The following is a 27,414-nucleotide window of genomic DNA, read 5'->3' on the forward strand; positions in this document are numbered from 1 at the left end:
CCAAACTTTTGGTGAGGTCGAGATACAGGATGTAGAGGGTTTTGTGTTTTCTCCTGTATGTGAAAAGGGCAAAACAAAGTACAATGGAAGAACGGGAGTGCTGAATGCTGCAAAGACCACGAGAAGACACATTTGGGGCAAACACCCTACGCGGGCCTACCTGAAAAGCATTGTCTTTATTACTAATTGACTTTCTGACTCTGGCCTCTTGCCTTCTGCTGAAGGGAAACAGGCAACCTTCAGCTTGGATTCAACATCACGCTGAATCCACATGCGACAGGCAGGGAGGGGAGCTCTCCCCACAGTGTGCAAGGTCCACGGGGAGGCAGGATCCAAACTTCTGTCAGATCAAGGTCCTGTCACGCACAGCTCTCTGCACTTGCAGAGAAGACCTGCAGAACTCAGAGCTGCTTTAACAGGGGAAGTGTCTTATGATCGGTGACATAGGTGAGAAGAGAGATAATAAAATGGAGTCCTCAGACTAAAGGCAGAGGTAAGTGACCTTCACACATTACATTTCTACAATGCCAGTGACACCAGATTTCCCCTTTGAGCTGTCCTGACTAGAAGCTGACATTTCGCTATTTTCATTCACACTTGGCCAAACCCACATTTTCTTCTCACTTTGAGGAGGGAGCGGTGGAAGGCAGATAAATAAGAGGAAGGATAATCATTTGGTTCATGTGAAAGAGCAAAGCAGACCCGAAGGAGAGGCAGGAGCTTGAGAATGAGAATTTTGATAACTGATCTCTTATATGATTTCAGAGTAACAATAAAACCAAACAAAATAATCTTAAGACTTAACAAGCTCCTTCCTATACCCTTATTATTTTTTGTGGGACACGAGGAGGAAGAAACAGGAGCTTCTAAAACCTAATCAGCTTTTCTGAAGTCTACAGGCAGGAACGGAGCTGGTTCCAACCACAGTGACCTGGAACAGTAATAGGCCAAAGGTGCAGAACGAAAACTTACTTATAATAAATTTTTAAAGCAATGGCTTTTCTTTATAAAAGAAACACATTATGTGACATAAAACTGTAATGAAAAAAATAATTGTCACATCTAAGCATCTAAGTATAAAATATAAGTGAGGCTGCCATAGGTAAGAATGAACACTTCTGATTTATTCAAAGTTTAAGTCTAAAACCTCAATGAAATCTACCACCTGTATTACAAGGGGGCTGATGATTCCTGGACAGGAAGAAACGAAGATCGAGAAAGATGGCACTGGACACTAGAGACTGACCGAAACTGGCCGAGGGTGCAGAGGTTTGGTCCAATAGATCACAGACAGGCTAAAAGCCACATTGTGTGGAGAAATGTCAGAACTGGTCCAAGAGTATAAACCTCCATAAGAAAATAAAGGTGGCGAACGCAATTTGGACTCTTTACTTCAAGTCAATAACGTCTTCGTCTGAGGAAGCTGTGAGCTGGAAGGGGCTGCTGCCCCACACTGGGCTCCCTTCTCTGTCTGCCCCTGGGTCCTGGTCGGAGCCCATCGAGTGGCAGTGCCCCTCAGGGTTGGCTTCGGCAGTAGAAGGACTTTCCAAGGAGCCCGATGTGATCCTAGAAGAGAAGAGTCACTGGAAAGGATCACTGGGAGTACCATGGATCTGAGCCTAGTGTCAGGCAGTTTCCTGCTCATTCAAGCTCCTAAGCCTGTCTTCCCCCCGCCCATTGGGGGAGAGGTGGGGACCTGCAGGAGTCACCCCCCACCCCAGCAGAGCTTGGCGCCCACAGCCTGACAGCCCTACCTCATGGATTGGTGTGAGTTTCAAAGGCCAGTGGTAACACATTGGAGGTGTTTGTGGGGCATTACTTACTTTTCTCAAGTGCCCATTGTGATAATGTCACTCTTTGCCTCAAGCCCTCCCATGGTTCCCATGGTTCCCATGGCCTGATGTTAAGGCTGAACCGCCTACCCACAGGCCCACAGGCCATAGGTCCTGGCTCTGCTGAGCCCTGCAGCTCCCTCCCAGCCCTCTGTGTGTGTCTCTTGCTCAGCTCAATGCCACTCCTCAAAGAAGCCTTCCATGACCCTCCCCCTACTGAAAGTAGACCTTCTATCCACCGCTCCCCCATTTATCTTTTTAAAAATTTCCTTACAGCACTGTCACTATTGGAAGTGATTTAATGTACTTATTTGTTTACAGGTTTATCGTCTGTTTCTTCACACTAGAATATAAAGCCCATGAAGGCAGGTGCTGGTCACATAGTAGGGCTCCACAGAAGTGTGTGGGATTAAAGCATGAGTGGATGCTGCCCCTCTCAGCCAGGCTAATGCTGATTTGATGTATGAGACCTGGCTCAGCCGCTCCTGAGGTTTGAGACCGCCCTGCCCAGGTGTGGGGCAGATGGCACCCGCATCCCTCTGCATCACCTGCCAACCTGGATGCTGTACTTCCAAAATGTCCTCACTGGCCTTCCCCACAGGCCTGTTAAGCCCTGTAAGCCATCTCCATGTCCCCAACACCCAGCTCGGTGCCAGGCACTCCATGAATGTGTGCTGAATGAATGGATTGTGCATGGTGTTGCTTGAGGGACACACAGGATCTTAGGGGACACACCAGTGGGTTTCATTAAGTATTCATTGCATGTGACACTAAACTGTTGCCCAGAGAGGCTGTACCTGTTTCCAGTCCTACCATAAGTACTGCAGAAGGGACGTTTCCCGTCACTCTGAGTATTTTTGTTTTAAAAAATCTCTGTCAATAAACATAGTGAGTGAAAATATAAACGTGTCTTACTGTCTTTTAATGAGCATTTGTTGGATTGCTAGTGAGGTGGCCCATCTGTTGGGGCCCTGCCCTGGCAGGCTGTGTTCTCTGGGGAACCTCCCTGAGGAGCTGGGTGCTAAGGCTCTGCTGTGGTTGGTCCAGGGCCAGCCCACAGCATCACCCATCAGCAGGTAGGGTCTGGTGGCAGTGCTATGACTCAAAGGGCCACTATCCTGAGAAAGGGCTGCTGGGGCTGCTGGTTTCTTTACCTGTCGCTACTAGTTGATCTCACTGTCCCTGGCGTGGGACCTCCATGGCTTTCTTCGAACCGCTTCCGGGCCTTTGATTTAGGCTTCGGTGCTGCTTCTGACCTGGGGCCACCGTCATCAGAGAGGCCTGGATTGCAGGGAGAACCAGAGGTCAGAGGTCATCACCACAGGGCTGCCCCAGAGACAGAAAATGCCCTTTCTTCTTGGTTGGAAATCGGTGCGTTATTGGGATAGAGTCAGGAAGAAAGAAGATAGAGTATATATGTTTAAATAATTGGCTTTCTTGTTGGTGGAAGGTTTCCCCCTCCCCTAATCATAAAGAATATATGTATTGCTAAAAAATTTTAAAAACTCAGAGAGACTCAGAAGAGTCAATGAAGGAGAGAAAATCTACTACAATCCTACCACTGGAAACAAATTCTCCAACTCAGTTTGGTTCAATTTTGGAAAGTCACAGTGGATTGTAAAACAGTAGCTGGAGATAAGATTTCAAAGGAATAGTGGGTTACAAACAGCAATACACATGTTTTAAAAGCACAACTTCCAAAACCAGCCGACTTTGCCAGGGTCAAAGCCTGCATCTGGCCACCCGAATCCCCTTCACTGTTGCTCAGGAAATGTGACCGCAGGGCCGCCATGTGCTAAGGCCACTGTCCATACAGTTTTATGCCATGTGGGTCTCAATTCAAGTTCTTTCTGGCTTAACATAATCACTTCCATTTTTTCTCATTTTATTTTCACTGTTCTGAACAAAAACCTTTCTAACAGTCTAGCCTTTCCCAGTTATCATGGTGCTTTATGCTTCTCTGGTTCTGTCTCCCATCTGCAGACTGACAGGGAATCACCAGTGTCTTGCGTCTGTACCAGCCCCACAGACCCACCCCCATGGTGTAGGGGCTTCGAGAAGTGATAACTGAACCACACAATTAAGTACAAACACGGTAAATGTAAACTTTTGGATATACAAACATAAAATGTTATCTTAGAACTGTAGGATATAAATCTTTCTCGCCACTTTTCTAAGAAATCACACATATACAGATACTTATATTTTAAAAAAATTGTACCAGACTAGATATGCTATTTACAAACTGCCCTTTTCCCCTTAGCCATGGTTTGGGCAGCTTTCCACACCAATAAATACGGATCGAGACCTTTTTGTTGGGGTGAACTGTATAGTACTCCTTGGTGTAGGTGCACTGTAATTTACTTATAAATCCCTTACGAAAGGGAAAGTTTCTTTTCAACACACTATTTTGAGGATGATGACTGTCCAAAGATAAAACCAGCTGGTATAGTTACAAACGGAAAACAGAACAATCGAGAGCCATTACCCAGCAGTTCCCTGCGGGTCCTGCTGGCTATTTCTTTAATCTCCATCCGGGACAGGGACAAGGAGTGAGTGACGGGAATGGCAGCGATGCCCACACCGATGGATGTGGGCGGGGTGATGACCTTGGAGACCAAGGGCGATTTCAGAGGTCGCTCGATGCTTCTGCCCACAAGGTTTCTGAGTGGAATCTTGTACAGATTTTTTGACTGAATTTCACCTGAGAAGAGGTTTAGAAAAGAACATCAGAACTTTAAGAAAAGTTTGTATTCTTTAGAAGAGAATAATTTCTGGTTCCTTAACAGTTGGCGGGAAGGGAGACTTTGTCTGCACGCTGACCTCCTGAGTTCCCATTAGGAGCAACAGAGTGCGGGTGCCAGGCAGCTGCGTTTTCTGAGGGCACTGCTTTCATGGGTAAATTGGACAAAGTGCACCCGGTTACCTGCACAGGAGCAAGGAGCAGAGAACCGCAAGCAGCTGCGGGCACCCAGCTGCACAGAGGCCTCTTGGGGAGTCTGGGCTTTATGGTAACAAGGAGCCATGAAGGGGACTGACGTGGTGAGAAGCTGGGGAAAGCTGGGTCAGAGCGACTGGCTACCACGGCCAAGGCGTCTGGGATTCGTGGGCAAAGCCAGGCACTGGGTGTGCTGAGCAATGGGTAGGTTTCATGACCATATCCTTTTAGCGATAAAACCCTCCTCTGTTAACATCCCTGAAGGAGAAACAGGTGCTTGGCAAGTGGGAATCGCTCTGGCCCTCAGCTCAGTTCTCCCCATTGAAACATTTTTTTTTAGAACGGGATTTTTGTTTTGGTTTTGTTATCACCAAGTTTCTTGAGAATGCAACCAATGCATTCAGAATACAAGTTTCTTATGGCTTCAGTGACTTTTCTTAGGCGGTAGTCACATGCTGATATCTGACAGTGAATGGATTAAAAATATCTATTAATAAGACAGTAAAAACTGGACTTCACCTTCCCCCAGGGAAGAAGGGAACACTGGAGCATCTCCGCCTGGGGGCGTCTGAGGAGAACTGTGGGCACTGGCCCCCTTGGAGCTGTCTCCAGACCAGACCGCGTTCTCAGCTGTGGCCGCTGTGAAGTAGATATCCGACTAGGAAGAAAGAGAAACGTCAGAGCTGCCCGAACTGCGGGCCCTGCCTCCGCTGGCCCCTCTGATCAGCTCCTTACTCAGTCAGCCATAGTTCACGGGATTTGAACTCAAGCTGAGGACGGAAAGTGGCAAAGAAAGAAATCTCTGTTGTCAGCTCTTACTTTTCTAGACTTGGAGTGTACTTCATACAACAGTGGCCACCGCCCAGTCTCTGATGGGAGTTTCTCTGCAGCCGAGCGCGCCCCGACTACCAGCAGCACCAAACAACTGTTAGCGGGACTAAGGAGGGGCCTTCTGATGCCTGGGGGGCCGTACGGGAGCACCCCACGGTGAGTCTGTTTTCAGCTCTCTCACCTCCCTCTGGTGTCCTGACACAGAGCGGTGGTGCCATCACCAACCTCACTGGATGGGATAGTGTCCCAGCTCACCTGCCACCTCCTGGTGCTTGGGGCTCCCACAGCCCCTCAGTCAGAACTAAACCCTGGGGTCTACTCACCCTGGAGGCCACGAGCTGCAGCTGAGGCACGACTGCGGTGTGGACCAGGTTCCCGTTCACCACCAGGCGGATCTCCATGGAGTCGGTGGTGAAGGCGAGGAGGTACGGGAACGCACAGACTGCAAGGCAACAGGGCATGTCAGCTCCACAGCCACAGCGCCACGACTGTCTCACATTCATCCTCAGCTCTCTAGAAGCTTCCACCTCTCCCACTGCTCTGGCTACTTCTCTTCTTCCTTCATGGGGCATGTGCCCCGATTCTAAGAGAGCCTCCCCTTAGTTGCCAAGCTCCTGCTTCTGACAGGGGTGCACTGTCTCCACATCTCCCTGCCATCTTCCCTCCTGCAGCCCTGGAACCCGATCTTCCCGAGGCTCACTGCCCCGGTCCTGTGAGACCTCCCCGCCATCCAGACCACAGCTGACATGCCCCTCCCTGGCCTGACTCTTCATTCCCTGTCATTAGTCACTCCTCTCTCCTCCTCTTGTCCTGTGCATCTGGGCAGGGGCCGCATCTTACCCCTCACTGTCCTTCACTGGGTTCCTCGGGTTCAATGGGTTTGACTTCCAAACGCCACAACTGCCCTGGTGGCCCAGTGATCCCACTTTTGCCTTCTTACTGGCCCCTTCACACTCTCTCTCCCCCACCCTGGTTGCTCTCTCTGTGCTCTCCTTGGTGAACTCCATTTTCCTGGTTTCACTTTGGGGATTTTCTACAACACCTCTCAGCTGATCTCGCAAGTGACCTCCAGTGTTGTGGCTCAGAACCTGAGAGCCCTCTCAACCCGTCCCTCTCTCTTTTACCACCTCTGATTTGTCATTAGCCAGACAGGTCCCCAATGTCCTGGACTGACACCTCTGCGCTCCTCTCAGAACTCTACAATGCCCACCTCTTGACAAATACTTTTATTTTGAGGAAAACAGTACTAACTCGAACATTCTTGGCTTGGGTCTGACTCTCACCATGCACTGCCCAGGTGTGGCTCTTGAGCCACATAAATGAGGCACCACCACACACATTCTGCTATCCCAGTGGCAGGCAGAGTCCCCGAGTTTCTGTGGTTCTAGACTTTCAAGCTTCGAAAAATCCAGGGATGGCGCTGAATGCGTGCGCTTCTCCCAGGTCGGTCAGTGTGTTAGGGCTGGACACTTTTTAAAAAAGGCAAGCGAGGCCCAAGAACAAAAGGACACTGAAAGCTGAGACTTAATGTTCTCAAAGGCTCATGTGCTCAGGCACTGAGAACAGGGAGGAACAGTGGAGACAATAGTCCCAAAGGGGAACAACAGAAGCAATTAAAGAAGAAAAAACCCTGAGTACCCACATTCACATAACTTATGACAATTTAGCAGGAAGCCAGCGAGTCTGCTGACACAGGACTGGACAGCTTAGGCGGATCTATTCAGGAAAAGAGAGTTACGGTAAAGGGCTTTCTTACCAACCGCGTAAGGAGCCTGGTTCCAGCAGAACTGGAAATCGGACGCAGAGGGTTGAACCAAAAAAGAGCCCCCATTAAATGGACACACTTTTTTATAGATGCAACTGTCTGCAACAAAACAACAGCAACTCATTTTTGTTAGAGACAATACTTAGATCCCTGTAATTAGATAAATAAATAACAGGCGACAGAAATAGCATCCTATTTGCTTGTTCTCTACAAACAGCTGGCACAAATGCTGTCCCGAGGCCAGATTCACAGGGTCAGCACTACTACAATAGTCAGAGGTGCCACTTTGGGAGAATTTCCACATGCCAGGCTCTGAGCTTCAAATCCACTATCCTGTTGAATCTCTGTGGCCTTATGAAGCAGATGCTATTATGATGTTCATTTCACAGATGAGAAAATTGAGGCAAGGAGAGGTGAAGTAGCTTGTCTGAAGTCTCAGCAGTACCACAGGGGAGAACATGGGTCTACCTGACTTCAGAGAAGGGACACTTGATGGCAGCCCTCGAAGCCAGGAAGCCCTCCTTTGAGGCAGGTCACACACTGAGCCCCACTCGGCAGGAAAGGAGTGGTGAGAGCTACGTACTCCCTTTCCCAATGTTTTATTAGGAAAACTTGAAGCCATAGGCCTGTATCACCTTGGAACCTGAGCCACCACTAGATTAAGGCCAGATTAACTCAACGACCCTGTTCGTGGCCCGCTCCGAGCTCTAAACACAAGTCCAGGTGGTTCTGACCCTCTCGTGGTGAGCTCACGTAGAAACAGGCCCTTTTATTCTGGAAGCCCATCCTGTTTTAGCCATACAGTTTTGTTTCTAAATTCTTCACCGCTCTTCCTCTTCTAGCTATCACCCCCTTCCTTTCTCTTTTCCCCTTGAAGCAAAATTCTTGGCAAGACTTGTCTCTGTTTCCTCCTCTTCAGACTCTGAGGTCCCGTGCAGTCAGGCTCCCACTCCTGCCTGGAAGACACCTGCTCCTGTGAAGGTTGCCTAGTGACGTCCGCCTTGGGAACCCCAGGGCCGCTCTCAGGCCCCGCAGGTCACTCCCTCCTTAGGCAGGGCCTTTCAGACCCTGCCTGCTCCTAGTCTTCTTCTTCCTGGCCACTCCTCAGTCTTCTTGGCTGCTTCCTCCTGTCTCTCTCCCCACTTCTCTTTACAGTCTCTTCAGTCTCAGGACTCTAAATGTCACATGCTAATGACACCCAGTGGGTATCTCCAGCTAGCCAGCCCTCTCCCCTGGGCTCTGGACTTGAATGTCGAACGTCTAGCTGATGGCTCAGGGTCTCCAGCAGGATAACCGGGGGCGCTGACGTCCAGACTGAACTCGAGATCTTTCCCCTAAGCTTGCATCTCTTCTCAGTAAATGGCACCCTCCATTCTTCCAGTGGCTCAGGCCCCAAACGGCAGAATCTTTTGTTTCTCTTCCTCTCTTACCCAACATCTGATTCATTAGCAAATTATCTAGGTTCTCATATTTAAAATACACCCGGGATCTGACCGTTTCTCAGCACCTCCACCACTGTCCTGGCTCTGCTGACCCTGAGAAAGGCAGTTCACCTCTCCGGGCCTCGGCTGCCTTTTCTCCAAACTACAGGTAATAATAGTACCTGAGAATTAAAGAGACGATTACTGCAGCGTACTGAGCACAGCACATGGCACGCAGTAAGGGCTCCCTAAATGAAAGCTGTCACCCTGTCACCCCCACATCCTGGACAGGGCCACCCACAGGTCTGGGGCGTATTGGGAGATCCAGGTAGGATTGCAATTTTTAGATACTTCCTGTCGTGCAGTTAAGACCATGGGAAAGACATATTAGGTAAATCTAAGGTTAAGTCCCTTTAAATTGTCCCCCCCGCAAAAAAACCCAGTGGATTTCAGCAAATAAAGAGACAAAGACATGGTTCACTTACAGTTGTAACACAAGAGCAGCCCAGCTTCCCCATCTTCATAAACATCAATAGCTGCAACAAAATGAACCTGCAATGATAGTGGGCAGTGGTCGTGGGCAGGCTGGACACTGACGCCGCAAAGACTTCCCGAGTCACGAGTGCTTGCAGGGCCCTCGGCTCCCTGTGCACTCAGGTGCTGGGGGCATTTCCACCTGCCCAGCACCCCCATCCACATAGGGGATGTGGCTCCAGTCACGGGGCATATGATAGGAAGGAATGGCGCTCCTTCCTCCACTGGAACCGACTCGTGATCTCTCTCCCACTGAGAAGCCCTGTGGGCAGGCACTTCTGCTCTCCAGGAAAATGGCTCATCTGTGTTGCGAGTGCCAGTTCCCAGAGCTTTTTGATATAGGTATTCGTTCACTCTCGTCAACCCCGGAAAGTAGATGCTCAAATTCCCATTATACAGATGAGGAAAGCGAGGCGCAGAGAGGTGAAGTCACTCTAGTCCCTCAGCTAGTAAGTGCCACAGCCGAGATGTGAGCCGGGCCGCTGCTTCTTGCCCTGTCTTCCCACTCCTGCACTCAGCTAGGCCCCTCCTCACACGTGCAGGGCTCTGAATCTTAAGAGCACCATGGCCTGTCTTCACTTCTGCTCTCTCTCCTTCACTTCAAGGGAGGCAGCGTGACTCAGTGAGAAGGGTGTCAAAAGACCCAGTTCTGTGATCTGGGCAAACCCATCTCTCTGGGCCTTAGTTTCTGCATCTGAGAAAAGGGCGCTTGATCTGATGATATCCTTGGTTCCCCCTAATCTCCTAAACTCGGACCCTCTAAAAATCGCCTGCTTCTTGCACTTCCTCACTTGGGTTCCCAAGCCTGTAGTCTAGCCTCCCACCCCATCAGGGAAACAGGCCTCTCTAAGCTCAACCAGCCGTGTGGTTTTGGGTAAACAAGCCACTCCTCTTTTCTGAGTCCTAGTCTCCTCTTCTGCAAAAATGAGGAAATGAACAGTACTTTCCCCAGACTGGTGGGAAGATTTTGTGAGATGATGCCTGCATAGTGCTGAAGCACGGTGCCAGTCACTCAGTGGTGGCAGTGTTTATTATAATTATGGGAGGGTAGCCTCAGTGGGGAAGGTGGAACTGGACACGCTGGTCGTTTAGAGGTAAGGCCTGTCTATGTGTTTGGGGTGGTGGTGGGGAGGGGATGGTGAGGCAGCGACAGGAATGGAGGAACTTCACGCAGCTGTACAGACCAAGGGCTGTGCATGGTGACAAAAGACATCAGAGCAGTAGTTGGCATCAGGTAGTTCTATCAGGGGACTGTGCTGACAGGCAGACTAGTTCGGCTGTATTCAGTCAGGCTGCAGGGCAGCCAATGGCGGAGCTCCGGCCACGGGCCAGGATCAAGATCACAGACCACAGCTGGGACCTCGCCACTTCCCGAGGCCGTGGCAGCCTCCCGCCAGGCCTTTATTAAGCTCAGCATGGTGAGGCGCGCTTCACGCTTCCATACGGGAGTCGGTCTCCTAGGCGAGGGGCAGGCAGGGGTCAGTCTTTGCAACACTGTTTCCTGTCTAGGTGAGGGCCTGAGAGTCAACTAGAGAACTTTAAAAAAAGGCAATTCTGGGTTCTCTCTAAAACCCTTCCTCTCTCTAAAATCAATAAACATATCCTAGGGTGAGGATTAAAAAAATATATATAAGTATATATTTTTAAAAAGGAAAAATTTTAGAATTGTCCCTCATAGCGTTCAGAAAAATAAAAAACAGATGTTATTAAAATACAACAACACACTATTTCTAACCCAATTTTTCCTGGGTCTTGAGGAATTTTAGAAAATATCCACATTCTGCCCGCCCGGGCGTGGCTCAGCGGTTAAGCATCGACCTAGGATCCAGGCGATCAGGGTTCGATTCCTGGTCAGGGCACATGCCCGGGTTGCGGGCTGCAGCCAATCAATGACTCTCTCGTCATTGGTGTTTCTGTCTCTCTCTCTCCCTCTCCTTTCCTCTCTCTGAAATCAATAAAGATATATTTTTAAAAAAAAAATCCACATTCTAATGAATATCAGAATATTAAATGTAAATAAAAAGTAATAACCCCAGGAAACGGCTAAGTCACAGGAACTAGTTGCCAAGGAAAGGCCTGACTGAGCAAGACTGTTCACCCAGGATTGCTCTGCCCTCGGGGAGGTCTGGGGGGGGGGTGCTTTACAGGCCATGCCCAGCCCCTCCCCTTGAGGGTCAGCAGACTGGGAGGGATTCCTCGTCCCAGCAGGGACGCAGAGGGAGTCCTCCCGGCTTTGAATTAGGAAGAGTTTCAGGGGAGACTCCTTCTACTAGGTCTAAATTAGCATCACCTGGGGGGGGGGCTTAAAATAGTCAAGTCCCAAGCACCACACACCCAGAAATTCTGATGTAACTGATGGGCTCTGGGGCAGAGCACTGATCCTTTTAAAGCTTTCTAGCCACAGTTATCACAGCCAGAGTTGAGAAGGTGTATACCAGTTGGTTTCAAAACTTGTCTGAACATTACAGTCACCTGGGGGTCATTTAAAAATTCCAAAGCCCAGGCCACACCCAAGACCAGCGAAATCTCTCAGAGGGCAAGGGCACTGGTAGCTTTGGGAGCGCCTCAGATGACTCCATTGGCAGCCAAGTATGGGTACCAGCAACATACAAATGAGAGAAAGACAGACTGATCTGTGATGGGTAACAGCTGAGGACAAGAAGGCCTAATTATATCTAGATTTTTTTCTGATTTTCCTATTTCTTAAAATCTGGCTCTCGTGAAGGGTTGTCTTACTACAGTAATTAGTGGTTTTAATGAATATTTATGTAGGGCACGTCCTGATCCAAGTTGTATTTTTTATTTCTTATGAAGCATAATTCTGCAGTCTTGGCCTTGCTGAACGGGGGCTGGGTCCCCATTCCACAGTGTCCTGGTCCCTAAACTGGAGTGCGGCACTGCGCTGCGCAGACTTTGCGTGGTTCAGTGTTTTCACATCAGGCCTTCCCCGCTTCAGAGCGAGGAACAGGCCAAGAGCTCTGGGAGCTGCTAAGTTGTCTGCGGGGAGCAGTTCCAGGGACAGGCAAGTCACCAGCCCTCAGGGTGGTGCGTGCTCACTGTCCTCCAGGGGCGCTAATGTTCAGTCCACACAGTTCTCTCTAGAGCTTCAGTCCGCTTTGAGTGGGCCCTGGTTTTTGTGCAAACATCACTGCTCTCAGCAACTCAGGCCAGCGGATGTGGACACCCCCCTCCAAGGGTGCTGAGTGGCTCTCTCTCGCTCCCTCCATCTTCCTCTCTTAGTGGGCCTCCAAGGGGATGGAGACAGGCCGAGGCCCCAAGTTGTGAGTTTGCAGAGCAAATTCATTCTCCACAGGCCCTTCCAGGATGCGGGACCAAACACAAGCTCCCATTTACTTATTTATTTATATTTAGCCTTTTGACTCTTCAGTTCTCTTTTATTAGGAAGAACGGAATGGCAGGGGGCGATGTGGAAAAGCCGGTCAAGGCAACGGCACAGTTATATTAGGTTGAAGCATTCTGACCTACAAAAACGGCAACTCCACGTGGCTCAGCTGAACTAGTGATGTTGATATGATACATAACCTGTTAACCATGGCATCATAAAGCTGGAAGGCACAACCCCTAGTCGTCCCCACCTGCCCTGTAGCTGTCCACTCACCCTGCTGGCCTCCACGTGGTGCAGCCTGAAGGCCTCCCCGGTGCTCTCGTTCACCACATCAAACTGGTGTCGATAAGCCACGCAGATGAGATTGTCACTCTCTTCTGTTGGCCCATCCACTAAGGTCATCACCATGGGAGAGTCGGACAGACAGATCTCCTGTGTGGTTGGTGATGGTGTAGGAGAAAGGGGTCAGGACACAGAGCAGCCATCTTCATATCAAGCCCCACTTCCCCGCGCATCCAGAAGAGGGCCACCCTCTCCAGGCTCCTGCAGACCCTGTTCCAGCTAGGAAGGCAGGGACAGCAAAGAGGGGCAGGCATAGATCAGACTTCTCCTTCCCATACCCTGTCCTCAGGACTAGACCTCTGTCCACTGCACAGAGCAGGGCCAGGGGACAATTCTACAAAAGTGATTCTACAGTGGGGTCCATGTCAGCCCTCAGAGAGTCTGGTCCTGTTCTGTGATTTAATAATAATAATAATGATAATAAAAAATAATAATTGCTAACTTTGTTGAGCACTTAACACAGTGCAAAGCAAGCACTATTCTCATTGAATCCTCACAATAATGTTATGAAGTAGGTAAGGCTACTATTCTACCTTATAGATGAGAAAACTGAGGTTCAAAGGTCACACGACTTGCCTACAGTCATGTAGTTTATATGTGGTACAGCCAAAATCTGAACTCATGAAATCTGACTTCAGAGCTCATATGCCCTCTAAATGTATGTGCTCTGAATAGATATTCATTAAAATCGCTGATAACTGTATCAAGAAGACTAACACCTAATTAAAGTAAGATTTTAACTGTCATGCTGTTTGATCACCCTAAATTGAATATTAGCAGAAATTGATATACATAACTCAAGGCAAAAATAATTTCTCAGCTTGTCTATGGGCATACTGTATCTTAGTAGCTAATGTTTGACATATTTCACACCTTAATGTAGCATAGTTTTAAAAAAGGCAGAAATGTAAGATCGGGGAAGGAACGTGACCCTCAAGGAGGCTTCTCCCACAGGTTCCACTATCAACTGATCAGCAAATCCTAGTGACCAAGGCAAGCAGGACTGCTTTGCTCACAGTTTCTCCCCACCTCTCCAGTCACCAAAGCCACCACCACCTCTTGCTCGGGTCCTGCACTGGCCTATTAGCAGGATTCTTTCTTCCCACTCTTGGCCCCCTATGCTCTCCTCTGTCCAGTGGCCAGAACAGTCTTTGTAAAACATGCCACTTCTCTGCTTCGAACTTTCCAGTGGCTTCCCCTTCACTCAGAGTCAAAACCAAAGCCCAGGCACTCTCACCTCCGTGCCTGTTTACTCGGCTCGGGCCACCCCACCTCTTGCCTGTGCCTTGCCCAGGGTCTAGAATGTCCTTTCTCCAGATACCCTCATCACCCACTCCCATACTTCACCTGGATCTATGCTCAGGGTAACCTTTCCAGCGAGGGTTTCTGGGACACCCTTCCTTAGAGCCCCCTCTCCCGCTCGATTGCCCTCTGCTCCCTGACCCTCCTTTACTGTTATCCGCAGGACTCATGGACTTACCTGCTTGTTTCTGTTACCCTGCCACTAGAAAGCAATCTCTGTGAGAAGAGAGACTTTTTTTCTGTTCACCACTGTGTCCCCAGTGCCTAGAACAGCCCCTTCGGGCGGTCACTGGCATGAAGGAGCTGGATGGAGAAGGGAAAAGCCCCACTGACCTTAGTCCTCTGGGGAACAGGGCAACAGGTGAGGGTTCCCCTAGTGGCTACTGTGTGTGGGACAGCCTCAGTGGGTGATGGACTCAGGGTGGAAGGAGAGAGTTGGCTTCGTGAAACCTTGGCCAGGAGAGAAGGGGTTTGAAGAGAAAACCTACCCTGATATACTGGAATTCTTCAACAGGTGATTCCGACAGGGGAGACAACAGTGAGGGGCCGGGTACCCCTCTTAGCTTGTTGTGTTTCCTCGTAATCAGAAGCAGTTTATTACGGATGGCGACAACAATCCTCAGCTCTCTGCTGTGGTGAGTGTTAATGGCGTACAAGTGGCAGCCTGGGAAGAGAAATCAACGATGCTGATCAGGTGACGAGAGGTTGGAAGCCCCCAGGCCTTGACCATCTGGCAATACCTATGATCCCTGGAAATGAGGTATAACCCAGTGACATGACTAGGAATGCTGCTGCCACCTGGCAAAATGGAGACTTAGGATAAAAACTGGTTGAGTTACAGGAAAATTAAGGAAGTTACATTCCCTTATTGTAGTCTGTGGTCTTAGCTTCATATTCACAGCATGATGGGAATTAAATTGAGGGGTGATCACGGGTCCAGAGACCAAAGTTGAAAAGGTTTACAGTGTTTTTTTACAGGTTTGCTACGGGAGCTTGACCCATCTCCAGACCTTGTTACACAGGCCTAGGACTTCCTCTGTCCTCAACGGGTTTTTCTAGCACTCACATTTCTCTAAGGGGGCCAGTGATGTTATCGTTGAAATGTTTCTGAGTAAAAACCAAACCAATAAAATAAAATTCCTGCTCATTTTAATTTTCAGTGAAATCTGGGCCATCTGAACAGAAACCAGCCATGTCTGCAGACGCGTCACCTTTCGTTTTCTCCAGCTTGTTTTCCCTGCAGTCACACCTGCTCCTCGCCGCCTCCTTGCCCTCGACGCCCTTCTGCACGGCACTCAGCCTGAAGACAAAGAGCCGGGCGTCTTTCCCTGGGGAGGGGGGCGAGGCAGTCAGAGGAGGGACGAAAGGAAAAGTGAAATGACCCGGAAGAACTGAAGGCGCAGACTGTGAGGGAAAACCAGGACCAGAGGAATCAGGGCTCGAGGTGTACCAGACTTTGGAGAAACCCCCACCGCCTTTACCCAACAATGCAGGTAAGGATGCCCCACCCCCACCTTCTCTCCTCACTGTCCCCCCCCCCAGAGAACCAACAGGCCACCCAGGAACCCTGAGCACTGGGCACCAGGAGCAGAAACAGTTGGCATGACCTATGCAGTCAGGCCCTGTGAGCCTCGGCGCTGGCCACACAGGGCTTCATGCTCCCCTTCCTCCTGGAGAACAGCACCCAGAAGGGAGCACCGCCTGGAGGGGAGCACCGCCTGGAGGGGAGCAGCACCTCTGTCCGCTCGGAGAATCAGGAGGTCCAGAGCCTCGAGCACGTGCATCTGCTTCACGGGCACAGTCCTGTCAAACACTGGCACTGCCGGGAGGTCACCTGGAAAAGGAAACATGGTTACCCAACACTGCAACCCACCATGCTTTCCAGAATCTAGAGAACGTGCCTGTGGGCTGTTTTGGATGTCAGTTCTCTGTAGGCAAGGAAGGGGGTAAGCTTCTAGAGCTCCCATGGGGGCTGTGCAATAAGTTCAAGACTAATCTCCTCTCAGCTCGGGGAGAGGGACTGATGTTTTCTTCCTAGAGGCATTCAAAACCCTGAATAGGCCAGTGGACTAGATTTGTTTCCTCAGTGTTCATCAGAGAAAGAGCAGCCTCTTCAATCCCAGTTTTCCTGGGGTTTGTACAAAGGACTGAAAACCCAGTTTAAAAAAAACGCACAAAAGCTCAGTCATTTCTCTTAAGTAGTTTCTGATTTTTAGGTATCATATCTTAGGTAATTTTGTGTATTTCTCAAGAAAGCAAAATTAAAATTTCCTTTTGTATTTAAAATAAATACAAACAGCCTATTCCAACATGCCCTGTCTATCAATAGTGGCTTACCTATAAAATTTCAATATTTCTCTTTATAAGAATATGAAATCTCCTTTTTAGACAAAAGTAAGAGAGAAATTATCAATTACACTGCCCAAATAACAGGAAAAAACAAATTTCCATGGAAATGCTCGGGAAGATGCCAGGTAAATGGATGATTAAAGGCATTGTAATTATATATAGGATTTGCTTTCAAGCTTACTTCCTGGGATCTTAAATCGCTAGCAATTACTTTGCTCCCGGGGGACTGTAGGACAGAGAGGGCTAGAGTTATAAGGCTGGTTCACCGCAAAAGGTCTGTTCTGAGGCTGACATAGAATCAGGGCAGGGTGATGAGGTCCAGGATGGTACAGACATTTAGGCAGAAGCAGCAGCTATTGTTCATCTACTTTGTCAGACACTTAGATCTTCAAGGGCTCTGCTGTGGGTTTCAGTTTGTTTAGTTATAATTTAGGTGCAAGGGGCCCTGAGCACCTTGACTCTTCCAGAAATCTAGTTAGGGGTTCATCCCTCCCTGGATGGTTCGAGAGAGGGCAGAGACTGTTGTCTTCAGGATTAATGACCACCTCGCAGGAGAGGGATCTCCAACTCCTGTGGGCCAGTGATGGCGCTGACTGGTCAGAGCACAAGCTTACGAAGCTTTTACTAGACAGAGAGCTTGTCTCTAGTTCCCCATAATGATGGGGCAAATGTAATTCCTAGAGAGCCCATCAAACCACTTTCCTTCCTCTTCTACCCCAAAAGGAACCGACTCTCCAGCTCTCTGTGCTTCTGCTGGGGAAGACTTTATTTTTTAAAGTATGGGATGGTCACTTCGGTAACCGTCATGACATGTGACTAAGTAGCTAGGATTATTACATTTTGTGAATGGCAGCTGAGAGACACTGAAGGCTTCCTACATGCCAGGCCCTAATGCGAAGTGTTTCATATGTCACTTCATTTAAATGTCCAAAAGATCTTGTTAGGTAGGAACTTGTAATACTCCCGTTTAACAGATGAGGAACCTGAGGCTCAGAGGTGCTAATAACTTGTCCAAGGCTATGTCCTGAGCATGTGGAACCCCAGTCTGTGCAAAGACAAAGTCTGTGCTCTTGGCTAGTGTTGCAGCCTAAAAGCAGCCAGCATCCCAATGGATGGATGGTGTGGCCTGGGAAGCAACAGCACTGTAAGGAATTAGCAAGTGACAGAAGCACTTCATCTCACATTTACAACAGGGTGATGCTGTTTAGCTGCCCAACTCTGTGCAGAGTCAGCAGCATTTATTCTCCATCAAACCTCTCCCAGGGGGCTGACATATAGCACAGGAAGGGAGAGGAGGCAAGGGTATGAGTAAGTGACATGTAGATTTCACGACAGTTTCATAACAATTTTGTTCTTCTTATAATCTCTTTATGAAGAAATAATCTTTTAGAGTTGGCTTTTCTATTACTGCAAAACAAAAACAAATGGTGATAGCATGTTTAATCAGTACTTAGTTTCCCTTCAAAGTGGGTTTTGCTACACTTAGAATACAAAAGATCTTGATTTTTTAATAATGACCTTGAAAGGAGCAGACTCTCAAGGGGTTAAGTCTGATGAAATTAAGTCCAATGAAACTAAGCAGTGGCTAATGGAATAGAGTGAAACTCAGCCTGAAATGGAGGAAAGATTCACTCAGGGAAACAATTCGTAATATAATTAAGTACAGACAAGGAAAAGGTAAACCAAGAAATAACAGGAGCATTGCGGCTAACAGCGCACAGGAACACAGGGAAGGCTGCATTCTCTTTTTAGCAAAAGCAAACAGGGAAGCAAAGACTTTTCTGGCAAATCACAAAAACCCTTACATCTGACACCTCCATTACATTTTGCGTCCATAAGGGTAAAATGTCAGAAAGGGACTTACTAATCTTGAATTTCACATTTCAAAAAAATAGAAGCAACTCAAGTAGAATTTTTTCCCGTTTTCAGGCAAACCTTACGAGTAGTCACTAGGAAGCATACTTTCTTCCCTACAAAGGGAAACAGGTAGAATTTAATCATAAAAATTTTCATAATTATTTACCCAGGACTATATTTTGGAAATCTGTGTTAAGATAGAGCTTAATTTTAATGAAATATGGCTGGTTTAGTGCAAAGACGCTCGATGAGGAATCACCTCTGGGTTCAGGTTCAGTGTGTCACTCACCAGCTGTGTGATCTTGGGCAAATCGCATTGTTTTTTTAGGCCTCAGTTTCTTCATCTATAAAACTAAGAGACCACTAAACCTCTAAGGTGTGTGTGTGTGTGCTTTAAAAATAAATTCTTTTATTTGGTTGTGCTTTTGGCAAAATCTATGGACTTTGTAACGGTTTAGCAAGTTCCCAAGAACATAGAGAAGATAATAGCTGCTATTCAATAAGTTACTACTATGTGCCAGACACCGCTTTAAGCCCTTAACATTGGTAACAATTTCATCTCCACAGTTTCCTCACTATAGTTGTGATCATCACCCCCATTTTGTTCATTTCATTTTTTATTATAACTTTTCAGCCACTTGAAAAAATCACCTCCTCTTTAGAGAAGCTTGAAGCTCAGAGAGGTTACTTTTTTTTTTTAGATCACAAAGATTTTCTGTTTTATAATTTCTAAAATTAAATATTAAATTCTTAAATTATGGATTTTACATTGTCTGCCTTTTAGTAAATTATATTTACAATTACATATATATATAAATTAAAAAAATTATTTTATGGATATGTAATTTAAACAAATATCAAGAATAACAGATGAGGTCAGAAATAAGTCCATTATGAAACGTAGCCCACTGTCTTGTTTTCACAGAGGCACGTAGCACAGATGCTGGGTCAGGGTCTGAGGAGGGAGTAAAGGTCATGGCCAAGGGTGGGAAGATGCTGCAGTTTTAGGCCATCACATCACTCTCACAGTGGTGGTGTTACGGATTCTCATGAAACGTCACTATGGTAACCAGAGCCTGGGCAGTCTGCTTCCATGCAGTGGAGGATGCACCCTTGGAAGATGCTGTCTCTCTGCCTATGGCTCTCTCTGAAGCCTGGAGTCTAACTAAATTAAATCCCCATCTGAAGTTGAACTCCCTCTACAGCATCCTCGCGAAAGACACACCTAATTGGTGGCTGCTCTGTGGTGACAGGGAGCTGACTACTCCCCAGGCAGGTTGATCCACCTGGGTGTCAGAAAGTTTGACTTTATATTGAGTTGAAATCTTTCTGTCAAAATCTTTTTGTTTCTATATCTATCGAAAATGGATTATCTAAGCTTCTTATTGTTGGTTTTGGACACCAAGTACTTTTTGAATTAGAAACCTTAAAAAAAAGAGAGAGCTTTGAGAGAGAGAGAGAGACAGAGCATGTCCCTGAGAAAGTGGCTCTATATAAAAATATGTCCTTGTTGATTTAAGTTAAATGTTGGAATCATGGTAAGTATTAGCCAAAAGGAGATTCTTTTTGCAGGTCATTTGATATCCACAGACTACTCAGAGGCTCAGGGAGGGGATGACCCTATCACGCACGACTCACCCTCCGGCTTGCTGGTTCAGAAAATAGTTCCTCTGCTTGTCCTGAAAACAAGGGGTTAATCTTGTAAGGAAATGAAACTTTGCTAACCTCACTGCTGAGGACGCATTTATCTAAAAGGAGTTGCCTGGTGATTTCCCCATCTTAGAAGTACTACAAGTCACACAAATCAAGACATTTGAAGGAGCAGCTACTCACTAACCATCCACTAGCAAGACGCCAGCATCAGTGGAGACCAGCAAGGCCTGGCCCCAGGGATCTGCACACACGGCTTCGTGGGGGAAATTACTGCAGAAACACTGGGGCTCCCAAGGCTGCGAGGCGACACAAGCATCGGAACGTAAGTGCACCAGAAAGAACACGGCCCGGCCCACCCGTGGGACTGTACAATACACGGCCTGAAACAGCAACACAGACCCCTCCACCCTGCTGGCCCGACGGGCTCTGGACGGGCTCTGGACTCAGTTTCCTTTCTTAAGAAGTGTCCTTCCAAATATGTAAGCAGCAGGAGAGTGACATCATGTGTTTCTGACACCATCACCTGCCCGTATATTCTAAATGTTCTTTAGCAGCAATTAAAGCATTCGTAACTTTTTTTTAGCAAATGTTTTTCTTTAACACCTTGAAGTGGGACCAATTGATGCCTATTTTTTTTGGAGAATTCACTTTAGTTCATCATAAAAAGGAGTCCTATATAACTCTTTTAAAAATGTTAGATTCCTGTGTTGCTGATTCAGCAAAATTATTAAAACATACAGAACGCAAGAAGTTGGTAGTATCTTGACAGGAAAATGCTTATTGACCCATTCAAGGCTACACAAAATAACATGTTTGCAGGAATATGGCAAGTGCTGCCGACTCATGTCCCAGCACGTGACACATTCATACCATGTGACTCTCTCTCATCCTTAGTTTCAATTTCACTTCAGGCCTAGAGTGGGCCATTTCTCTGAACTCCCTTCTGCCATGACAGGCACATACGGACTCTGCAGGGCTGAGTGTGGTCTCCAGGCCTTCTCCCTAAATGCAGGACTCTTACCTTGCTCCCTCTAAGAACAGCAACACAGCTCAGGAAATGATGGATGCCTAGGAGGGTGGTGAAGCCCATTCCTTGGAAAGAGAACACCCCTGGGAGCAGCACGTGGGACTCTGGCCTCTCCAGGGCCACCTGTTCAAAAACCTATAAGGGCCTTTAGAGCAGCGCTTCCCCAGGATGGCCTGTGGCCCACAGGGAGGCTATGAAGTGATCCAAAAGGTGGAAGCTCACTCTTTGCTGCTCACTGGTGAACAAGTTACCACTCCACAGACTTTCATTTCTCAGAACTTCTTACAGGGCAGCTCACTGAATCTTAGTGGAATTTGGCATTTAGGAAGCACTTGGCAACCCTGCAAACCCACTGTTCCCATGAATATGCAGACGGGGAATTTCTGCAGTTGTGAAAGCTGGGTTGTGGGTTAGCATTCATTGTGTTTTGAGCTTCACCACTTTCCTGAAAACAGACTTTACCGTGTGTAGGGCCTGCACTTCAGATACAATCATTTACACCTGTATCGCCAAGGCCAATATACTTGCAATTCCTTTGCTTTTATAATAGACACTTCTCTAGTGATGTGCTGTCATAAGTTTGTCCCATTTAACTATTACATATTCCGAACATAGACATAATTAAGGGTGTGGGGTATTGCTTTACAATACAAAATCATGCAAACAGTAAGTTCCTATTGCAACTTGTTTATTTTTCTCTCTTCTGTTCTTGATGACCACTTAGCTCTTTGTCCATGTGGAAATGAGAATTTTTTGGTTGGCTGAACAGACTGTCAAGTAAACAGCAGTTTCTCAATAGCATCAGCATCTGGGCACATGTCAGAGTTGCAAATTCTCAGGGCCCACCCAGACCTCCTGCATCAGCAACTCCGGGGGTGATTCTCACACATATACACCAAAGCCGGGAAGCACTGCCCCAGACCTTGCTGTGTAGAGTGCCCGTGGTCACAGCACCACAGGAGCGCTTGTTACAAACATAGAATCCTGACCTCACCCCAGAGCTGCTGGGTCAGAACATGAGTCTGGTCAGGATGTCCAGGCGATCAGTCTGCACACAAGGCCTGAGGAGCACTCTGGACTCAGTCTGCCTGCCCAGGCCTGGTCCAGCACCTCTGCTCCCTGTGGGAGGGAAAAGGCATGTGCATACTGTGGACACAGGGAGGCTCTCACTAATGCTACCCGGTTCTACCTGGGCCTTCCTCTGAGGACTCTGCAACAGACAAGCTCTTCCTCCTGCCCCACAAACCTCTTTCCAAGAATCCGAATAATGTCACTGAGGACAAAGGATATTCACAGTTAAGCTCGAAAGTATCAGCAACTCACCTCTTTTTTACAGATTCCTGAAGCCACCAGGCTGGATGGGGCATCCACTCTCACAATGGATTTCAGTTTTAGTGCCTTAAAAAAACAGAGATGTTTTTTAAAAGTTTGTTATCAGGCAGTAAAAAACAAGCAGGGTCAACAACTAGGATTTGAAAATTAAAAAAAAATAAAACAGGAGTAATTTCAGACTTGAGTTTCTGGTTCCCACACTGCTCTGTCATTGACGACAAGGACTGCAGGCAGCCTGATAGGGCAAAGCCCTAATGACAATATCCCAACCCAAGGACCCCAAATTTGGTCTGTCCTTTTCACCAATCAATAATCAATACAGTGATTTCCAAACCGTGAGTACTGAAAACAGTTCCCAGGCCCTTCCTGAAACTCGATGAATGGGCATCTCTGCAGGTTGAGTCAGGATCTGTAACCAAGGACCAGCGCTGGGGGCCCTGACAGTGCACCTGCTTTGGGAAGTGGTGGCTTTTGCCTCTAAGCCCTCCTTGGTCACCTTGCTTAGCTCTCTGCTTTTGGGTCAGAACCTTCTCTGTGGCTGGCCGCTTGCCTCCTTCTCCCTGTTGTGACATGGGATCAGGCAGAAAGCAGCGCCCCTCCCAGAGCTGAGAAATACTGATGTCACGTGGAAGCAAGGCCAAAGGGAGGTGATTTCCTCCAGGATCTGGGATGAGATGACAATTGGCAGCCACCTAAGTATGGCGACTGCTTCCAAGCAGGACAGAAATTCAGATCTGCTGTGAGGACACTGCCACTCTGATTCCTCCTGCCGGGGGGGTTCAAGGTGCTTTTTCCCAAGCTGGCTGCTCGCCCTTCCTTCTGAAAGCTCCGGGGAGGCAGGCAAAGGGATGCGCTCCCTTGAGCAGAGGGGCACAGCCGGGCGCAGCGGCCTCTAGGTTTGGGCAGCACCCTCTGAACAGCGCCTTGCGTCCGCTCACTCCCGCACAGACCCCCCTACAGGCTCATCAGAAATCTCACTCAGCTTCCACAGTCCCCTAAGAGGAAGCACAGCTTCCCACAGGAGAGTGAGAACAGAAGGCTTGGCCCGTTCGGATGGGGCCACAACTACACGGCCTGCAAAAGAGGCCTCGGAATACGACCCACCTGCCCTATTCTAACGAACTCGGCCTGGCGGGCCTCCTCTTTCTTCCGTGCCGACTTGGGCGACTCTGGTAAGACGTCACTGAAAGATCGTCTGTTCAGCATGTTCTAAAAGAGAAAACCATGTAACGAGTTCCACTCATGGCTGTCAGCCTCCTCTCTGGCTCACTGAGTGCACAAACCTAGCTGTCCAGATGCTCCAGTTTCCACCTCCGTCTTCATTCGCTCACTAAGTGCTTAGGGAGCTCCGCCTACGGGCAGGGCCTGTGCTAGACGCCAGGCCTGAGGGAGCCAACAGCTGGAGAGCCAGCATGTGTGGTGGCTGAGGGCAAGGGCTTTAAAATCAAGCACCCCAGCAGCTCCAGAAAACCTTAAAAAGCACCCAGTCTCTCTCCACGGTCCCTGCTTCCACCTGTCTCCCAGCTCTATGGCACTGGGAATGTGAGTAATGACACCAAGGGCAGCCACCCCCAAAAAGCACTCTCCAACGCTCCAGGGATCGCCGTTGTGAGACACACCTATCCCAGCCTGCACCTCTATTTCCACAGGCTTGGCTTTATGAAAGCCAAGTTTCCATGTACGGATAATCAACGTCTCTCTTTGTCATGGGAACAATGAGAGGACACCAGCCACGGTGGCCACAGGCCTGTCTCGACAGCAAGAATCTAGGTGACTCCTCTCCTCGTCTAACCAGGACTCATCACTATAGGGACTTGTGTTCTCAGCTCACACCTCGACCCCCATGGAAGGAAAGAGGACCATGGACCCAGGTTACCTTATGCAAATCTGGCATCAAATCCTGATGTAAAGATCGAATCAACATATCCAGAGTGCGTCGACGCTTTTGGGCAAAGGTTGGAGTTTCCAAAGTGGCTTTTTCACCATTAATTACTAAAATAAACCAAGTTGTAAAGGGAGTTACAAATGTAAACATGCTATGGAGGAATGTCCTTCTCAAGGAAACGCCTCATAGTGAATGCCATCCACTTTCCTAATACCAGTATTACCACTGGTAATTCCTTCACAGAAGCACATGTAAAAACTCTCTAGCTTTCTTTATACAAACCATCCCACCCATTCCATCCATCCATCCATCCATCCATCCATCCATCCATCCATCCATCCACCCACCCACCCACCCACCTACTCACCCAACACAGGGGCCAAACTACTAGGATGCCACTCAATGGGATTAAATATATATATATTTGCTACATTTTTGTTAGGGAAAAAACCAAATTGACTGAGTACTCAGCTTCTTAGACTAATGGAAGTTTCTTCTGGGGAAAAAAGCTAGTGGTTTAGTGGACTAGCCACTAAGAGTCAATAAAGTGGACTGTCCTGTCACGTTAGCGCACAGGACAGAGAGTGTGAATGGAGGCAAGGAGCCTGAAGTTAGGCAGCTATCGTTTGAATCCCAGCTGTGCTGCTATCTGTACTTCTCAAGCAAACTATTTAGCTTCTTGTAAAATGGATATAAGTGTATTTCTTTGTAAGGGTGGTTGTAAATTTGTAAGTGATATAATATATATAAAGAGTTAGCACTGTGCTAGGGACATCAAACTGAATAAATGAGCTATTATTAATAATTATTATCCTTATACGGAGGGACAAAGGAAGGACAGCGTTCACAGACTGGAAACACTCCCTGGGGACAGGCTTTCCCTGGGTAAGATCTGCGTGCTGGAAACAAGTGGGTTCTGTTTGTTGGCAGGACGTCTCTTAAGCAATTTAAACTATGAACATCTAGTATTTCCTCTAATTCTGTGACTGGGAATTTTTTGTTTGAGGATATTTCCTCCTTAATATTCCAGAAATATCCATTTTAAGTGACTCGTTTTGCTGAATAAAGAGAAAAGTTCCAATTTTTTGCTGAAATGCCACTCCCTGTTATCTTGGAGTTTTCCACCTGGCCCACTTCCTCCCTCCTAATAAATCCACTTTGGGATTCAGAGACTTCGGTCCTAGCTTCTACCTTTCCTTAGTCCATCAGCCCCTCCTGGTCCTCCCTGGCTCTATCTTCTGTGACTTCAATGCACCCTTTTCATCATTGACCTCTGTTTTTCCACTGTGTCCACTTTGCAAATCTTCAACTGAATCCTTCAAGCCCTTCCACCCCAAGCCTCTGAGGTGCTGAAGAAAGTCTCCCTGCTGACTGGCTCCATTTAAATCAATGGATTCCACGGATAACTTGGGTCCTTAGTGTTGCTGAACAATCTAATCTAATCCATGGTGAAAGGACTACATGCCTTTCTCTCCCTGAGGCGGCGCTCTACAAACATGCTCACCCCCCGAACCCCAGGCTTCAAGACCCTTGAAGGCGAGCAGGAGGGTAGGAGCAGATGAGGACATGGAGGAAGCTACACAACACCATGAGAAAACTAAATATGTTTCACGTGAAGAATGAATGAATAGAACATGGAATGGAATCAATGCCTAAACAACACACTTTCTTATACAGCATCCTGGGAGAATCTGAAGAAGTGTCTTCTGACATAGAACAAGTTGCAAAAACATTTCAAAACAGAACTTACATTTCACTAGCAAAAAGTCCCTGAATTCCTGGTGGTCTGTAAACACCGGAGGGGATGGCAAGGGTGGGCCAAAGAGTGGCACGCTTTCTTCCGAAAATATTTTCAGCCTACATAGAGAACATTTCAGGATTACTTGCTTTTTCTTCAGAGATCACCAATATCTGGACTTTAAATTTGTCCAGATGCCCACATGATATGTCAGGAATATTCATTGCATGGGAGGTCCCTTCCTATGGGCTGCCAGAGCCTGGGTCACCAAGCAGCTTTCTAAGGGCAGAGGCCAGCTCTTCCTGTATCCTTTGTGATCCAACCCACCAGCCATGGGCAAGGTCAGGAACCCCAGGAATAACAGCAAAGGCCGCCACTGAGCACTCACTGCATACCGGATAGCATACTTGGTATTTTAAGACACAACATCAATGGATTCTCACCAACCTGCCAAGGTAGTATCATTACCTCACTCTATCATTACCTGAGGCTCCAGACGATAAACAAAGCCTCAAAGTTAATAGGTGACAGAGCTGAGATTCCAACTCAAATCTACTTGGCTCAAAGTTCACATTCTTAGACTGGCGAATCTCAGAGGGAAGGCGGGGTGGGGGAGTGGGTGGGGAGAGATTAATCAAAGAACTTATATGCATATATGGATAACCCGTGGACACAGACAATAGTATGGTGAAGGCCTGGGTGGAGGGCGGTGGTGGCGGATGCAGTGTGGAGGGGATCACTAGGGAAAAACAAAAGGGGACATCTATAATACTTTCAAAAATAAAGATAAATTAAAAAAAAGTTCATGTTCTTTTCATACCATAATACACTTAACAGATAGTTTTTTGAGACCAGAAGGATGTAGCCTAGGAAAGGGGATATTCTGGTCAAGATAAAATATATCAAATTTGTGCTCATTGTAGAGTACAATAAAATTCCAGACTACCCTGCCGCTGGATCTACTGCACAGAGCAACACTATATGGAACGAGTTTTTCCCAGAGATGGTGGCCTTGAAGAAAGTTCCCTAAGGTGAGGACACATTGGATCAATCAAGAAGTATCTGTATCAAGGGTCTTATAAAATGAACGCGAAATTAACAAGTGAAAATGAGGATTAGAATAAGCAATCAACGACAAAGTCAGTACCTACCTGTAATTGTCATTTTGCTGCTCATACCTCACTAAGGCAAAAATATCTGTGGAGATGGTTAAAGAAATTAATCAATAACCCCAATGCTCACAGTCATAGGTTTGTGCTTTG

The 27,414-nt window shown here is 47.6% G+C and overlaps 1 protein-coding gene across 5 annotated transcripts in view; it reads right to left on the reverse strand.

Moving 5' to 3' along the window:
• Window positions 1–724: 724 nt before the first annotated feature.
• The window catches only part of GARNL3 (GTPase activating Rap/RanGAP domain like 3), a 94,450-nt gene continuing 67,760 nt past the window's right edge, over window positions 725–27,414 (reverse strand). For all 5 annotated transcript variants that reach the window (XM_081151354.1, XM_081151351.1, XM_081151352.1 and 2 more), the window contains 17 exons: window positions 27,304–27,349; window positions 26,165–26,271; window positions 24,406–24,521; window positions 23,634–23,738; window positions 22,521–22,595; window positions 20,355–20,466; window positions 16,047–16,145; window positions 15,523–15,639; window positions 14,800–14,975; window positions 12,941–13,099; window positions 9,273–9,339; window positions 7,358–7,465; window positions 5,925–6,043; window positions 5,290–5,428; window positions 4,321–4,536; window positions 2,987–3,113; window positions 725–1,566 (listed from right to left, as the gene is read on the reverse strand). In XM_081151354.1, coding sequence (XP_081007480.1) covers window positions 1,389–1,566; window positions 2,987–3,113; window positions 4,321–4,536; window positions 5,290–5,428; window positions 5,925–6,043; window positions 7,358–7,465; window positions 9,273–9,339; window positions 12,941–13,099; window positions 14,800–14,975; window positions 15,523–15,639; window positions 16,047–16,145; window positions 20,355–20,466; window positions 22,521–22,595; window positions 23,634–23,738; window positions 24,406–24,521; window positions 26,165–26,271; window positions 27,304–27,349 — 2,066 coding nt within the window. In that variant the 3' untranslated portion in view covers window positions 725–1,388. The remainder of the gene's footprint in view (window positions 1,567–2,986; window positions 3,114–4,320; window positions 4,537–5,289; window positions 5,429–5,924; window positions 6,044–7,357; window positions 7,466–9,272; window positions 9,340–12,940; window positions 13,100–14,799; window positions 14,976–15,522; window positions 15,640–16,046; window positions 16,146–20,354; window positions 20,467–22,520; window positions 22,596–23,633; window positions 23,739–24,405; window positions 24,522–26,164; window positions 26,272–27,303; window positions 27,350–27,414) is intronic.

This window comes from Miniopterus schreibersii (genome assembly GCF_964146895.1).
Source record: "Miniopterus schreibersii genome assembly, chromosome: 11".
NCBI classification, from domain to species: Eukaryota; Metazoa; Chordata; class Mammalia; order Chiroptera; family Miniopteridae; genus Miniopterus; species Miniopterus schreibersii.